Source organism: Eleutherodactylus coqui, chromosome 11 (genome assembly GCF_035609145.1).
Source record: "Eleutherodactylus coqui strain aEleCoq1 chromosome 11, aEleCoq1.hap1, whole genome shotgun sequence".
NCBI classification, from domain to species: domain Eukaryota; kingdom Metazoa; phylum Chordata; class Amphibia; order Anura; family Eleutherodactylidae; genus Eleutherodactylus; species Eleutherodactylus coqui.
The window spans coordinates 67,569,730-67,587,199 of NC_089847.1; the positions used below are offsets into that span (position 1 = coordinate 67,569,730).

At 46.2% G+C, this 17,470-nt stretch overlaps 1 protein-coding gene across 2 annotated transcripts in view; it reads right to left on the reverse strand.

Moving 5' to 3' along the window:
• Positions 1–247: 247 nt before the first annotated feature.
• The window catches only part of PC (pyruvate carboxylase), a 916,513-nt gene continuing 899,290 nt past the window's right edge, over positions 248–17,470 (reverse strand). The window contains exon 20 of one of the 2 annotated variants that reach the window (XM_066582494.1): positions 248–1,272. In XM_066582494.1, the coding sequence (XP_066438591.1) occupies positions 1,024–1,272 (249 nt within the window). In that variant the 3' untranslated portion in view covers positions 248–1,023. Of the gene's footprint in view, positions 1,273–15,307; positions 15,384–17,470 lie in introns of those variants that run through there. The other variant, XM_066582495.1, reaches the window with a different exon arrangement.

The following is a 17,470-nucleotide window of genomic DNA, read 5'->3' on the forward strand; positions in this document are numbered from 1 at the left end:
CATCCTGCCGGAGCGCGACAGAACGCCGTGGGAGGTGAGTAATAAAATTTTTTTTTTTTACACTTTTTTTTTTTTGTATTACCGGCGCATAAGACGACCCCCGACTGCAGAGCAGATTTTTCGGGGTTCAAAAGTCGTCTTATACGCCGGTATATACGGTAAATTAAAATATTACAAATTTATTGCTTAGGGTCATGAAATGCTAAACTATAATGATTACTAGTAAAAATAATGTATTTTTTACATATTTCAGTAGCAGGATAAGTAGTTTTAATGCTTCATTTTGCACACAGTAATATGTATACTTCTGCAATCTTCGCTTATATGCAAAGTATTGTACTTCTGTTCAAAGTGCTGAAACCTACTACAGAATCGTGTGTTTCTCAGAATATGCAGAGAAACTGATATAGAAGATGGCAAGAAGTACTCCAGCGGTTATAGAGCAGCAATAAGGGGTTACACATGCCTTCCCTGGATGTAGCCACTGGTCTTTAGCTGCTACACAGTCAATCACTGTATGTAATGGGTAATGTAACATGTAGGGGTCTATAATGCATATATTATTCCTATATATTACGGAGCTGGATGGAGCAGCAGTGGTAGTTTCAAGTTCAGCCATTTGCAGTTTGGCACTTAAAAGAGAAATTGGAGAGATTTATACTTTATGTGAAACATCTGACTCCTTTTCAAACAGTAAGCAATCACCAGCAGAACAATTACTCTGCACCAAGACAAGAGTGCAGATTGGCAAACTTTTTCTAATGTGCGCCTGAAAGCCCAGAAAAAAGCATTTGTGTGTGCTATTTAGCAAATTTTTTTTTCTAGCAAAGTGAAAATAATCCAGGTATCAATTTAGGTCCCTCAACCCACATGAAAAGCACTTTATTGACATTGATAAGACATACTGTCAGCAGCATGGGGAGACAACCATACAGCACCCTCTCCAACTTACTAAGAGGACGCAGAAAACTAGGCGTTTCACTAATACCCTTTCTTGCATGACTGTTCCATTACATTTTCAATTTATTCTATTTCTAACACAAGATCTTCACCCTCCAGATGCATGTCAGGTTTCACATAGATCTTCTTGACTGTTCCAGAGACTGGAGAGTTTACCAAAGTCTCCATCTTCATGGCACTAAGTACACAGAGAGGTTGTCCCTTCTCAATGGTTTCCCCTTCTTTCACCTTAATGTCAATCACTTTTCCTGGCATGGGGGCACCAATCTGGCCTTTCACGTCCTTTAGGGCCTTGGGGTGGAAGTGCATCTCCTACGAATAACGGACAGAAGGAGCACAATGAAGAAATATTGATACAGTAGTGCAAGAATATTTTCAGAATTACTGACAGACAAGAAGGACTGAAGGCCCATTTAGACACAACGATTCTCGCTCAAAATCTGCTCAAAGCTGTCTTTTGAGCGAGAATCGTCTAAACGAGCGGCCATCATGCAGTTTTCGTTAAAGATGAGTCTTATCAGGACAGTGCTCTGAGTTCCCAGTGGGATACTGCTGATACTATTGTTTCAGGTGGTATCCCGCTCGGAGAACACAGAAGGAGTATACAGAAGACAGCGCTCCAGCTGTCTTCTGCATAACCCGCTTGGAGCTCTCAGCTGTATACCAGCTAAGCGCTCAGAGAAGATAACAGCTCTATGCAGAAGATAACGGTCCTGCTTGTCTTTTACATACAGCGTGAGCCTTCATTTACATACTTATGCAAAGTGAATGCTCAAAACTGTCACTCAAACTGCCGTTTGAGCGATTTTTTTAGCTATCATCTTGCCGTGTAAATGCACACAATGATTGTCGCTCAAAAGATGTCTTTTGAGCGATAATCGTTGTATCTAAATGGGCCTTTACTTTATAGCTCAAAGCATTCGCGATCCCTATTTTGGTTTCTAGATCTTTCATTAGTAAGATAACAGTAGTATAAAACAAAGTCTGGTCAGCTGTGTGATATTTACAATGTACAGTAAGTGTGGGGTGTACATATAGCGTTTTATTGCTATACGTTAATATCTACATTTTTTATATAGTGCAATTATCACTCATCAGCATCACTGTACAGAACATAAGTTTATTCATTAGCTGAGCTACTGTTTAACATGCAGCTTTTTGATGGTAAATAGACTGCATCTACGCTTACTACTAGAAAACCGATGGGAAGCTTAGTACAAGGCCTATTAAAAAGTGTTCACACTCCTGCGCAAGGTTCTAAGTAGAGATGAGCGAGCACCAAAATGCTTGGGTGCTCGTTACTCGGGACGAACTTTTCGCGATGCTCGAGGGTTCGTTTCGAGTAACGAACCCCATTGAAGTCAATGGGCGACCCGAGCATTTTTGTATTTCGCCGATGCTCGCTAAGGTTTCCTTGTGTGAAAATCTGGGCAATTCAAGAAAGTGATGGGAACGACACAGCAACGGATAGGGCAGGCGAGGGGCTACATGTTGGGCTGCATCTCAAGTTCACAGGTCCCACTATTAAGCCACAATAGCGGCAAGAGTGGGGCCCCCCCTCCCAAAAACTTTTACTTCTGAAAAGCCCTCATTAGCAATGCATACCTTAGCTAAGCACCACACTACCTCCAACAAAGCACAATCACTGCCTGCATGACACTCCACTGCCACTTCTCCTGGCTTACATGCTTCCCAACCGCCCCCCCTCCCCCCCACAGCGCACACCAAAGTGTCCCTGCGCAGCCTTCAGCTGCCCTCATGCCACACCACCCTCATGTCTATTTAGAAGTGCGTCTGCCATGAGGAGGAACCGCAGGCACACACTGCAGAGGTTGGCACGGCTAGGCAGCGACCCTCTTTAAAAGGGGCGGGGCGATAGCCCACAATGCTGTACAGAAGCAATGAGAAATAGAATCCTGTGCCACCGCCATCAGGAGCTGCACACGTGGGCATAGCAATGGGGAACCTATGTGCCACACACTATTCATTCTGTCAAGGTGTCTCTGCATGCCCCAGTCAGACCGGGCTTTTTAATTCATAGACACAGGCAGGTACAACTCCCTATTGTGAAGTCCCTGTCGACCGACAGCATGGGTGGCTCCCTGGAACCCACCGGCGGTACATAAAAATATCCCATTGCATTGCCCAACACAGCTGAGGTAGTAATGTCGTGCTTAATGCAGGTGGGCTTCGGCCCACACTGCATGCCCCAGTCTGACTGGGGTTCTTTACAAGTGGAAACAGATGCATTTATAATTCCCTGTGGACCCACAGCATGGGTGGGTGCCAGGAAGCCACCGGCGGTACATAGAAATATCCCTTTGCATTGCCCAACACAGCTGAGGTAGTAATGTCGTGCTTAATACAGGTGGGCTTCGGCCCACACTGCATGCCCCAGTCTGATTGGTAATATGTACCTTAACAGTAACCTCGTTGGTGGTAATGTGGTGGTGACTGCGGACCTGGTAGCGCGGTTTAATGTAGTTGGTTTTCGGAATGTGGCCACTGGCCAGGATTAAGTGGGCCGTGGCGGGGGATGTTTTGGAGGCACTACGTGTCCTCTCCACGTGTCCGTGGTTATATGCACCTTAACAGTAACCGCGTTGGTGGGAAATGGCCTCGCCGCCATCATGTCTTTGGGAAGCCTCTGTTTCCACACCCCAGTGACATACCATTAGCAGCGGTATAGGCAGAGCCCAGAATTAGTAACATTTCAGCCGTAGCATTAGCGACAGGCCCCACTAACATATCACTAGCAGCATTATAGGGGGAGCACAGTCTTAGTTCCATTTCAGTAATAGTAGCAGCCTACACAGGCCCCAGTAACAATTCCGAAGCAGCAGTATAGTGGGAGCGCAGTCTTCGTTCCATTTCAGTAATAGTAGCAGCCTACACAGGCCCCAGGAACAATTCCGAAGCAGCAGTATAGTGGGACCGCAGTCTTAGTTCCATTTCAGTAGCTGCAGTATAGCCAAGGCCCAAGTTACATTTATGTAGCTAAAGTGTAGGCCAACCCCACACACACTTCTGTACCATGAGTGCAGGCGAAGAACATACAAATTGCTATGATTACACTGTAGGTGAGGGCCCCAAAACATTGGTGTACCAACAGTACTAATGTACCTCAGTAAAAATTGGCCATGCCCAACCAAGATGGCAGGTGAAACCGATAAATCGCTTTGGTTAATGTGGCTTAAGTGGTAACTAGGCCTGGAGGCAGCCCAGTTTAACGAAAAATTGGTTCAAGTTAAAGTTTCAACGCTTTTAAGAGCATTGAAACATATAAAAATTGTTTAGAAAAATTAGATGAGTGAGCCTTGTGGCCCTAAGAAAAATTGCCCCTTCAGCGTGATTACGTGAGGTTTCAGGAGGAGGAGCAGGAGGAGGAGGAGGAATATTAGACACAGATTGATGAAGCAGAAATGTCCCCGTTTTGGATGGTGAGAGAGAACGTAGCTTCCATCCGCGGGTGCAGCCTACGTATTGCTTACGTATCGCTGCTGTCCGCTGGTGGAGAAGAGAAGTCTGGGGAAATCCAGGTTTGTTCATCTTGATGAGTGTTAGCCTGTCGGCACTGTCGGTTGACAGGCGGGTACGCTTATCTGTGATGATTCCCCCAGCCGCACTAAACACCCTTTCCGACAAGACGCTAGCCGCAGGACAAGCAAGCACCTCCAGGGCATACAGCGCTAGTTCAGGCCACGTGTCCAGCTTCGACACCCAGTAGTTGTAGGTGGCAGAGGCGTCACGAAGGACGGTCGTGCGATCGGCTACGTACTCCCTCACCATCCTTTTACAGTGCTCCCGCCGACTCAGCCTTGACTGGGGAGCGGTGACACAGTCTTGCTGGGGAGCCATAAAGCTGTCCAGGCCCTTAAAGACTGTTGCACTGCCTGGGCTGTACATGCTGCTCGATCTACGCACCTCCCCTGGTACCTGGCACTCGGAACTGCGCCTTCTGCCACTAGCGCTGTCGGATGGGAATTTTACCATCAGCTTGTCCGCCAGGGTCCTGTGGTATAGCAACACTCTCGAACCCCTTTCCTCTTTGGGAATGAGAGTGGGAAGGTTCTCCTTATAGCGTGGGTCGAGCAGTGTGTACACCCAGTAATCCGTAGTGGCCAGAATGCGTGTAACGCGAGGGTCACGAGAAAGGCATCCTAACATGAAGTCAGCCATGTGTGCCAGGGTACCTGTACGCAACACATTGCTGTCCGCACTAGGAAGATCACTTTCAGGATCCTCCTCCTCCTCAGGCCATACACGCTGAAATGATGACAGGCAAGCAGCATGGGTACCGTCAGCAGTGGGCCAAGCTGTCTCTTCCCCCTCCTCCTCATCCTCCTCATGCTCCTCCTCCTCCTGAACGCGCTGAGATATAGACAGGAGGGTGCTCTGACTATCCAGTGACATACTGTCTTCCCCCGGCTCTGTTTCCGAGCGCAAAGCGGCTGCCTTTATGGTTTGCAGGGAACTTCTCAAGATGCATAGCAGAGGAATGGTGACACTAATGATTGCAGCATCGCCGCTCACCACCTGGGTAGACTGCTCAAAGTTTCGAAGGACCTGGCAGATGTCTGCCAACCAGGCCCACTCTTCTGAAAAGAATTGAGGAGGCTGACTCCCACTGCGCCGCCCATGTTGGAGTTGGTATTCCACTATAGTTCTATGCTGCTCATAGAGCCTAGCCAACATGTGGAGCGTAGAGTTCCACCGTGTGGGCACGTCGCACAGCAGTCGGTGCACTGGCAGATTAAACCGATGTTGCAGGGTGCGCAGGGTGGCAGCGTCCGTGTGGGACTTGCGGAAATGTGCGCAGAGCCGGCGCACCTTTACGAGCAGGTCTGACAAGCGTGGGTAGCTTTTCAGAAAGCGCTGAACCACCAAATTAAAGACGTGGGGCAGGCATGGCACGTGCGTGAGGCTGCCGAGCTGCAGAGCCGCCACCAGGTTACGGCCGTTGTCACACACGACCATGCCCGGTTGGAGGCTCAGCGGCGCAAGCCAACGGTCGGTCTGCTCTGTCAGACCCTGCAGCAGTTCGTGGGCCGTGTGCCTCCTATCTCCTAAGCTGAGTAGTTTCAGCACGGCCTGCTGACGCTTGCCCACCGCTGCGCTGCCACGCCGCGCGACACCGACTGCTGGCGACGTCCTGCTGCTGCTGACACATCTAGATTGCGAGACAGAGGTTGCGGAGGAGGAGGAGGAGGAGGGTGCTTTAGTGGAAGAAGCATACACCGCCGAACATACCACCACCGAGCTGGGGCCCGCAATTCTGGGGGTGGGTAGGACGTGAGCGGTCCCAGGCTCTGACTCTGTCCCAGCCTCCACTAAATTCACCCAATGTGCCGTCAGGGAGATGTAGTGGCCCTGCCCGCCTGTGCTTGTCCACATGTCCGTAGTTAAGTGGACCTTGCCACTAACCGCATTGGTGAGGGCGCGTACAATGTTGCGGGAGACGTGGTCGTGCAGGGCTGGGACGGCACATCGGGAAAAGTAGTGGCGACTGGGAACTGAGTAGCGCGGGGCCGCCGCCGCCATCGTAGCTTTGAAAGCCTCCATTTCCACAACCCTATACGGCAGCATCTCAAGGCTGATAAATTTGGCTATGTGGACGGTTAACGATTGAGCGTGCGGGTGCGTGGCGGCGTACTTGCGCTTGCGCTCCAACACTTGCGCTAGCGACGGCTGGACTGTGCGGTGTGAGACATTGGTGGATGGGGCCGAGGACAGCGGAGGTGAGGGTGTGGGTGCAGGCCATGAGACGGTAGTGCCTGTGTCCTGAGAGGGGGGTTGGATCTCAGTGGCAGGTTGGGGCACAGGGGGAGAGGCAGCGGTGCAAACCGGAGGCGGTGAACGGCCTTCGTCCCACCTTGTGGGGTGCTTGGCCATCATATGTCTGCGCATGCTGGTGGTGGTGAGGCTGTTGGTGGTGGCTCCCCGGCTGATCTTGGCGCGACAAAGGTTGCACACCACTGTTCTTCGGTCGTCAGGCGTCTCTGTGAAAAACTGCCAGACCTTAGAGCACCTCGGCCTCTGCAGGGTGGCATGGCGCGAGGGTGCGCTTTGGGAAACAGTTGGTGGATTATTCGGTCTGGCCCTGCCTCTACCCCTGGCCACCGCACTGCCTCTTGCAACCTGCCCTGCTGCTGCCCGTGCCTCCCCCTCTGAAGACTTGTCCTGTGTAGGTGTTGCACACCAGGTGGGGTCAGTCACCTCATCGTCCTGCTGCTCTTCCTCCGAATCCTCTGTGCGCTCCTCCCTCGGACTTACTGCCCTTACTACTACCTCACTGCAAGACAACTGTGTCTCATCGTCATCGTCCTCCTCACCCACAGAAAGTTCTTGAGACAGTTGGCGGAAGTCCCCAGCCTCATCCCCCGGACCCCGGGAACTTTCCAATGGTTGTGCATCAGTGACGATAAACTCCTCTGGTGGGAGAGGAACCACAGCTGCCCAATCTGAGCAGGGGCCCGAGAACAGTTCCTGGGAGTCTTCCCGCTCCTGAGCATGTGTCATTGTAGTGGAGTGAGGAGGCTGGGAGGAAGGAGGAGCAGCAGACAGAGGATTCGGATTATCAGCAGTGGACGGCGCAGAACTGTGGCTGGACGATAGGTTGCTCGAAGCACTTTCTGCCATCCAGGACAGGACCTGCTCACACTGCTCATTTTCTAATAAAGGTCTCCCGCGTGGACCCATTAATTGGGCGATGAATGTGGGGACGCCAGAAACGTGCCTCTCTCCTAATCGCGCAGCAGTCGGCTGCGACACACCTGGATCAGGAGCTCGGCCTGTGCCCACACCCTCACTTAGCCCTCCGCGTCCTCGGCCGCGTCCACGTCCTCTAGGCCTACCCCTACCCCTCAGCATGCTGTATTACCAGTGATTTGATTTCACAGGCAGGAAATAAATTGGCGCAAGCCTGCAGGCCAAATATAATTTTTTAACTTTTTTTAAAAAGGAAAGGCCCACTGCCTCTAGTGAATGAATAATAAGTTTAATAACTGTGTTGCGGCCCTGCAAAAGTGTCACAGAACTTTACTGTTGCAGAGTTATTAACTGTGGCAGAGCAGGTATTTCCCAGGCAGGAAAAAAATTGGCGCAAGGCTGCACTCAACCGTAGCTGGTTGCGTCTGATTTTTTTACGTTCTCCACGCAGCACACACGTACCCAGAGCCCTTAGGACTGACAGAGGCAGGGCAAATATAATTTTTTCCCTTTTGTTTAAAAGGAAAGGCCCACTGTGCCTATTCAATGACTAATATAACTGTGTTGCGGCCCTGCAAAAGTGTCACAGAACTTTACTGTTGCAGAGTTATTAACTGTGGCAGAGCAGGTATTTCCCAGGCAGGAAAGAAATTGGCGCAAGGCTGCACTCAACCGTAGCTGGTTGCGTCAGATTTTTTTACGTTCTCCACGCAGCACACACGTACCCAGAGCCCTTAGGACTGACAGAGGCAGGGCAAATATAATTTTTTCCCTTTTGTTTAAAAGGAAAGGCCCACTGTGCCTATTCAATGACTAATATAACAGTGTTGCGGCCCTGCAAAAGTGTCACAGAACTTTACTGTTGCAGAGTTATTAACTGTGGCAGAGCAGGTATTTCCCAGGCAGGAAAGAAATTGGCGCAAGGCTGCACTCAACCGTAGCTGGTTGCGTCTGATTTTTTTACGTTCTCCACGCAGCACACACGTACCCAGAGCCCTTAGGACTGACAGAGGCAGGGCAAATATAATTTTTTCCCTTTTGTTTAAAAGGAAAGGCCCACTGCCTCTAGTGAATGAATAATAAGTTTAATAACTGTGTTGCGGCCCTGCAAAAGTGTCACAGAACTTTACTGTTGCAGAGTTATTAACTGTGGCAGAGCAGGTATTTCCCAGGCAGGAAAGAAATTGGCGCAAGGCTGCACTCAACCGTAGCTGGTTGCGTCTGATTTTTTTACGTTCTCCACGCAGCACACACGTACCCAGAGCCCTTAGGACTGACAGAGGCAGGGCAAATATAATTTTTTCCCTTTTGGTTAAAAGGAAAGGCCCACTGTGCCTATTCAATGACTAATAACTGTGTTGTGGCCCTGCCTACACAATTCTGTGCCTGTAGTATCAATGCAGGGTGCAATGGTCTGCACCGCCGATTTTGAGAAAAAAAAAGCAACACAGCTAACAGCAGCCTGCACAGTACTCCACACAGTTAAATGTGGCCCTAGAAAGGACCGTTGAGGTTCTTGAAGGCTACACTCACTCCTAACACTCTCCCTGCCTAAGCACCACTTCTGTCCCTAATGCCGGGTGCAATGCTCTGCACTGCCGATTTTGAGAAGAAAAAAAAATTTCTCCACTGCTAACAGCAGCCTGCACACACGTAGATGTGGCCCTAAGAAGGACCGTTGGGGTTCTTGAAGCCTACACTCACTACAAACACTCTCCCTACAGCAACTCCAATAGAACAGCACTTTCCCTCAGCTAACTCACAAGGCATGTGTGGCGAGCCGCGGGAGGGGCCGACTTTTATACTCGGGTGACATCTGATCGCCGCAGCCACTCACAGCAGGGGGGTGGTATAGGGCTTGAACGTCACAGGGGGAAGTTGTAATGCCTTCCCTGTCTTTCAATTGGCCAGAAAAGCGCGCTAACGACTCAGAGAGGAAACTGAAAGTAACCCGAACACCGCGTGGTGCTCGTTACGAGTAACGAGCATCCCGAACACGCTAATATTCGCCCGAGCATCAAGCTCGGACGAGTACGTTCGCTCATCTCTAGTTCTAAGCAATCGAAACGTGTTCTCCGTTTATCCTGGTATGTCAGCACTAATTGTTAATAAAACAGGAAACATTTCACACAGCCCATGTTTCCAAGCGATTTGTATCTTATTTGAAAATATAGCCACTAGGCTTAAGCGGTGAAGGGCGTGAGTATGTTCCTGCTAATGGAAAAGGAATTAGAGCATGGACATTTGCAGTGAGGTGAGACGTTTTTATTTTTGACATCAATGTTTTACATTGAATAATACTGATTCAGGCCTTAGTCAGACGGGCGTTTTTTCGCGCGATTTGAGGATCGCATGACGGATGCGCATCCGCAAATCGCGTGACCGGTGCCCGAAAATTGCCCGAAAATCTGCTCCCAGCCGCGTTTCATTAGAAACGGGCCGGAGCTGTCCAGCGCATTGCATTCAATGGAGCCGGCAATACAGTCCGGACACATGAGTGCTTTGTATGCGCTCGTCCGATAAATTATAGAACAAAAAATCGCAGATCGCACCTATCTGCGATCTGCAATTCCTGTTCTCTTCTGTATATGCGCTCAATGGGGCCGGCGGCAGCAGCGCCGACCCCATTGAGAACATATAGAAGACAAATCATTCTTCTCTGCCACAGCTGTAACAGCTGTGTCAGAGAAGAACGATGTTTGCCCATTGAATTCAATGGAGCGGCAATACAGCGGCTCCATTGAAAGCAATGGGCTGCCGGCGTGCGTGGGGTGAATTGTCGGGAAGGGGTTAAATATATAAGCCCTTCCCTGCAATTCATCGTAAAATGTGTTAAAATAAAAAAAAAATTGTATACTCACCTTTCCGCTGCAGCCGGAGTCCAGCCGCGGCCGCTGTCAGTTCTCCTGAACTGCTTCTCGGCACTATTCAGCCGGCGGGGCTTTAAAATCCCCGCCTGCTGAATGATCTGCCTCTGATTGGTCACAGCCCTGACCAATCAGAGGCCGGTTTCCCTCACACACCGATTCATGAATTCATGAATGGGTGAGTGACTGCTGCCTCTCAGCGCTGAGCCAATCAGGGGCAGGTCTGACTCACATCCATTCATGAATTCATGAATGGGTGTGAGTGAGGCATGCCTCTGATTGGCTCAGCGCTGAGCCAATCAGGGGGCAGGTCTGACTCACACCCCCTTCACACCCACTGCAGGACGGCCGCACGGAGCTCCGGCTGCCGGGAGAAGGTGAGTATACAATGTTTTTTTATTTTAACACATTTTAGGATGAATTGCAGGGAAGGGCTTATATATTTAAGCCCTTACCGACAATTCATCCCGGGCTCGCCCGCAGCGCATTGCTTTAAATGGAGGCGGCTCTATTGCCGTCTCTATTGAATGCAATGTGCTGGACAGCTCCGGCCTGTTTCTAATGAAACGCGGCTAGGAGCAGATTTTCGGGCGATTTGCGGGCGACTTGCGCGCACCGGTCACGCGATTTGCGGATGCGCATCCGTCATGCGATCCTCAAATCGCGCGAAAAAACGCCCGTCTGACTAAGGCCTAATCCTTAATGGTCAGAAGACTAATTAAAATGCAAGAACAGTGAAATTAAACTAATAATAATAGGAGGATATATATATATATATATATATACTAGCTGATATACCCGGCTTCGCCTGAGTTAATTTGGTACTGGTGTTTATCTGGTGTTCACATGGAAAATCTTATGAAGTCGTGGTTACTTTAGAGATACTGAGGAAAAAGATATGTTCACCATTTTGCATAGTTCTCTGCGTTACCCAGAAAACACCACGTGGAGGTAACCATGCAACGCTTCCTTTTTATAAAATGACATCAGGAAGTGAGAGAATTAGATTACATACATAAAATTTGGACACTAATTCTTTTGCGCTTAGAATTCAATAATCGAGTTGGGACCCATTAACTTTTCATATTTATGACACAATCAATGCTTGTGCCAAATTTCATGTTTCTATGACATTGGGAAGTGAGAGATTTAGATTATGTACGTAAAATTTGGACGCTAATTCTTTTGCGCATAGAATTGAATAATGGAGTTGGGACCCTTTAGCTTTTCCTATTTATGACATAATTAATGCTCGTGCCAAATTTCCTGTTTCTATGACACCGGAAAGTGAAGAAATTACATTCCGCACGTAAAATTTGGACGCTAATTCTTTTGCGCATAGAATTGAATAATGGAGTTGAGACCCATTAGCTTTTCCTATTTATGACATAATCAATGCTCGTGCCAAATTTCCTGTTTATATGACACCGGAAAGTGAAAAAATTACCTTCCGCACGTAAAATTTCAACGCCAATTCTTTTGCGCTAGAATTGAATAATCGAGTTGGGACCCATTAGCTTTTCCTATTTATGACAATCAATGCTCGTGCCAAATTTCACGTTTCTATGACACCGGAAAGTGAAAAATTACATTCCGCACGTAAAATTTGGACGCTAATTCTTTTGCGCATAAAATTGAATAATGGAGTTGGGACCCATTAGCTTTTCCTATTTATGACATAATCAATGCTCGTGCCAAATTTCATGTTTCTATGACAACGGAAAGTGAAAAAATTACATTCCGCACATAAATTTTGACGCCAATTCTTTTGCGCTAGAATTGAATAATCGAGTTGGGACCCATTAGCTTTTCCTATGTATGACATAATCAATGCTCGTGCCAAATTTCCCGTTACTATGACACCGGAAAGGGAAGAAATTACATTCCGTACGTAAAATTTTGACGCCAATTCTTTTGCGCATAGAATTGAATAATCGAGTTGGGACCCATTAGCTTTTCCTATTTATGACATAATCAATGCTCGTGCCAAATTTCCTGTTTCTATGACACCGGAAAGTGAGAAAATTAGATTCCGTACGTAAAATTTGGACGCCAATTCTTTTGCGCTAGAATTGAATAATCGAGTTGGGACCCAATTACTTTTCCTATTTTGGAGATAATCTATGCTCGTGGCAAAATTCATGTTTCTACGACATCGGGAAGTTGGAGAACTTTTGGCGAGTCAGTGAGTCAGTGAGTCAGTCAGGGCTTTCAGCTTTATATATATAGATATATATATGCAAGGTGAAATGTCTATTTCCCTATCTGAGCCAGTAGAATAGAATGGAATGTGCCTGTACTACTAACCGATATCACACACTTTTTACCCGCACATAACTCTCAGGCGTCATTTGACGACACATTGCTCATTCCCACCCCTGCCCCCTCCATCGAACTCAGAAAGATGGTGCTGGCTCTTCATCCGAAAACGTGATGTCGGACGTTCATGATGACAGCAACTCACGCAGGACCGGAAGCAAAAAGACCATATTTGGACCACCCAATCCAATGCTTTGATTTCCAACCACGTTTTGCTTCCTGTTGCCCATAAAGGACAATTAACTCTTAATGCTATAAAAGATGCTTTACGACTACTAATAAACAGAGTCAGGAAGACTTTCTACACTGACACTCTTGTTTCCGTGTGATCTCTTCCATTGTGCGCAGAATCTCTGAACATAAATCTGGAAGGGTGCAAACATTCCTATTGATTACACCGTGGACCCCAAAATAAATCCACGATAGTAATAATTATGTTTGTCACAATCAATCTGTGTCATTAATGGCCGCCTTGGACCTGATGAACGAACGCCAATTTTGCGATATCTGTTTCTATCTTCATCAACTGCAGTCTCAAGTTGCCCCTTAAATATATCTAAAGTTTGTTTTTCGCTTTTCTCAGGAGCTGCTGAACTGCACTGAAGCTCACCTCCACCAAGTATGTAGATGGAAAAGCTAACACGAGCAACATAACTTTCTGCCACAGGATAGGATAGGAATTCTCCACTTTCACCCAAAAACATTCGTAGCCACATTGTTGGAAAAGTGCTTGGGCCTTGCTATCATGTTTCAAGTCAATCAACTACTCTTGTAATCTGGGATGAAATTCTATGGCATCTTCTGAAAATGGATTGAGTACACGGTTTCAAGGGTACACAGATCATGAAACCTAGTTTGCATGTCTTCTTTGGCTTGTTTGAGATGTGAGCAAAAAACATCTAAGTTTGCATTTTGAAGTTTGTCTCCATCTTCACGTGCAATTTCTTGAAGACTCGGAAACGGACATAACTCACGTCATAGAATTATAGAATGGTAGAGTTGGAAGGGATCTCCAGGGTCATCTGGTCCAACCCCCTGCTCAGTACAGGATTCACTATATCATCCCAGACAGATATTTGTCCAGCCTTTGTTTGAACACTTCCACTCATCCCTCCCCATGATAACCTGTTCCACTCATTGATCACCCTCACTTTCAGAAAAAATTTTCTAATATCTAATTTGCGTCTCCTCCCTTTCAGTTTCATCCCATTGCTTCTAGTCTTTACTTGTGCAAATGAGAATAGGGCCGATCCCTCTGCAATGTGACAGCCTTTCAGATATTAGTAGCCAGCTATTAAGTCTTCTCTCAGCCTTCTTTTTTGCAACCTAAACATTCCCAAATCCTTTAACCGTTCTTCATAGGACTTGGTTTGCAGACCGCTCACCATCTTGCTAACTCTTCTCTGAACCTGCTCCAGTTTGTCAATGTCTTTTTTTAAAGTGTGGTGCACAGAACTGGACACAGTATTCCAGATGAGGTCTGACTAAGGAAGAGTAGAGGGGGATAATTACCTCATGTGATCTAGACTCTATGCTTCTCTAATACATTCCAGAATTGTGTTTGCCTTTTTGGCTGCTGCATCACATTGTTGACTAGTGTTCAGTCTATGATCTATTAGTATACCGAAGTCTTTTTCACATGTGCTGCTGCTTAGCCTAATTCCTCCCATTCTGTATGCACTTTTTTCATTTTTCTTGCCCAGATGTAGGACTTTGCATTTCTTCTTCTTAAATACAATTTTTGAATACCCTCTCTTTTTCCTAGTGTTAGCTATCCGTCCTAGCTTTCTGTCGTCAGCAAATCTGATCAGTCTCCCATCAATTCCCTAATCCAGATCATTTATAAAAATGTTGAACACCACTGGGCCTAGGACAGAGCCTTGTGGTAACCCACTTGATACATTCTTCTACTTAAATGTGCAGCCATTTATGACCACTCTTTGAATACGATCACTCAGCCAGTTGTGAATGTCAGTTGCCTTGTCAATCCCATATTTGGTTATTTTTAATGACTATGCTATGAGATACTTTGTCAAATGCTTTACTAAAGTCAAGATATACTATATTCACCACATTTCCCTGATCAACACAGTCAGTGATTCTGTCATAGAAGGAAATTAGATTTGTCTGGCGTGACTTGTTTGTTAGAAACCCATGCGGCTCTGATTAATTATTTTTATCCAAGTACTTGCATACATGCTGTTTAATAATTTGTTCGTTGATCTTTCCCTATATAGAAGTCAGCCTCACAGGTCTGTAGTTTCCTTCTTCCCTTTTTAGAAGATAGGGACATTTGCCCTTTTCTGGGACTACTCCTGTTCTCCAGGAATTTTCAAAGATTATGGCAAGTGCGTTCAGCAAGTACCTTTGCTGCTTCCTTTAGTATCGTAGGATGTAATTCATCTGGACCTTGAGACTTGAATTAATTTATGTTAAATATGTGTTCCCTCACCATCTCTCTGCTTATAGTCTGCATTCTTTTATCCACCCAATAGCACAGGGAAGATCAGTTGATGTTCCATCTACTTTCTGAGAGAAAACGGATACAAAATAGAAAAGTAAAAGTTCGGACTTCTCAACATCATTCTTAACCAATTCACCATTTTCATCTAGTAAGCATCCAATAGCATCTTTGACTTTTCTTTTGCTTTTGACATACCCCCAAAATCCCTTTTTATTGCTTTTAGCCTATGTTGTAAGCCTCAATTCATTATTAGCTTCAGCTTTTCTAACACTTGCTCTACAGTTTCTGCAGACCGCATTATATATATTTTTTATATATCCCTTTCACCTTCCTCTTTCCATTGAATAAACATAATTTTTTTTTCTGTCCTTGAGAACATCCAGCTATTGGATTCTTCCTACTCTCTTTCTTGCTGTATCTCTCTCCTCTGCTCTTTGTGGATAGAGTCATTTCTTGCTGTGCCTCTTTCCCCTCTGCTCTGTTCTTTGTGAGTATAGTAGTTTCTTGCTGTACCTCTTTCTCCTTCTGTTCAGGAAACAGTACCAGGTCCCCCTGCGTGAGAACCTGGTACTGGTTCCCGAGCAGTATGGGTCCTGACTGATTCCTGATCCTCCTGCTTCTTTGGGTCACATGTTACCATTCCTCTGCTTCTGCAGGTACACTGGACATTTCTTTTCCTTCAACATTTTGAAGACTTTCTTTTACTCTGTCAAGGAAATCCTCACCTTCCTTAAAGAGTTTCAATGTAGTTATTCTCTCCTGAGGACTTTGCACCTTTTCCTCCAGCAGAGACATAAACTTTCATTTCTGGCTGGTGAAGTTTGGCTTTTCCTCTGGTAGGTCTGTAAATATATAGCATACATTGCAGCTCACCATGTGGCTCCTCTCCTTTTCCATGTTGTCATTTGATGTCCACTTCCAAACTTCTAAAAGTCAAGAATTGTAGTGAAGATATATAACCTATACAATACTATGTATCAGCAGCTACACCAGGCTAATCCTGGCAATCTTCCCACTTGCAGTGATTCTTTGTTCTTTCCAGAATGCACAGGGAATATACAAATGATCTTCCTGCAGCTCCAATCTCTGGTCTGGCGATGTCCTCCCAGCAGCTAGACAGGGCTAATCCCGGCAATCGTAATGTTTGCAGTGATTCTTTGCTCTTCCCAGAATACACAGGGAATAAGCAAATGATCTTCCTGCACCTCTAATCTCTGGTCTCACTCAGGTTATTGGTATGAAGTTCCAGTTTGGCAATGAAGGAAGAGATTATACCTCTAGCCTTAATGAAATTCATTTTGTCTCCTTGTAACTTTGTGTTGACCTCATTGAGTTTGTCAAACATGTCTGCGAGATAGGCAACATCAAGACATCGTAGTTCGATTGCGTCACAAAGGCTTAGGTCAATCAGCTAAAGAAACTCAACTACTGTGTCCAAAAGTTCATAGAAGCGTTGTAAGCACTTTTCTCTTGACAGACACCTCACTTTGGTGTGTAGGAGTAGACGTTTAAATTCTTCATCATGGTCTTGACAGAGCTTGCGTAAAAAGACATTCATTCAAAGAGTGCACTTTTATCTTGTTAACAGCATTAATTACATAGCGCAGAGAATCATAAAATCTCTCACATAAATGTTTAGCATTAAGGTGCTGCAGAAGGATCACACAGGGGACAGCGATTATGCCAAGTATAGCAGATTTTAAATCGGCTATAAATCTGAAATATCGATTAATCATGGATGCAGCTCTGTCAGGTTGCACAAGCAAGTACATTTGTTAAAGGGATGGGGTTTTTTTTTGAAAATTTCCACTCTTATTTATAGAGGAGCCTTTTGTGTTGGTGGTTAAATTTCTGGTAAAGAATTCCTCCACTACCTCTTCATTCCAATTAATGAAATGAACATAAGTTAGTAGCAATGCTTCATTGTCTCTAACCCTTGACTCGTCAATTTGCATTACAAATTCTGTGTTATTTAACATCTCCAAAAGCGTTTCTTCCACATCAGCAGCCATCTTGTCAATTCTTCTTGAAACTGTGTCATTACTCAAAGGAAGCAATTTCACCATGGCACCCGCGTTGGCCCTAGCAGAGTACTGACAATCTCTTTAACTGCAGGTAACACAAGTGTTTCCCCAATAGTATGTGATTTGCC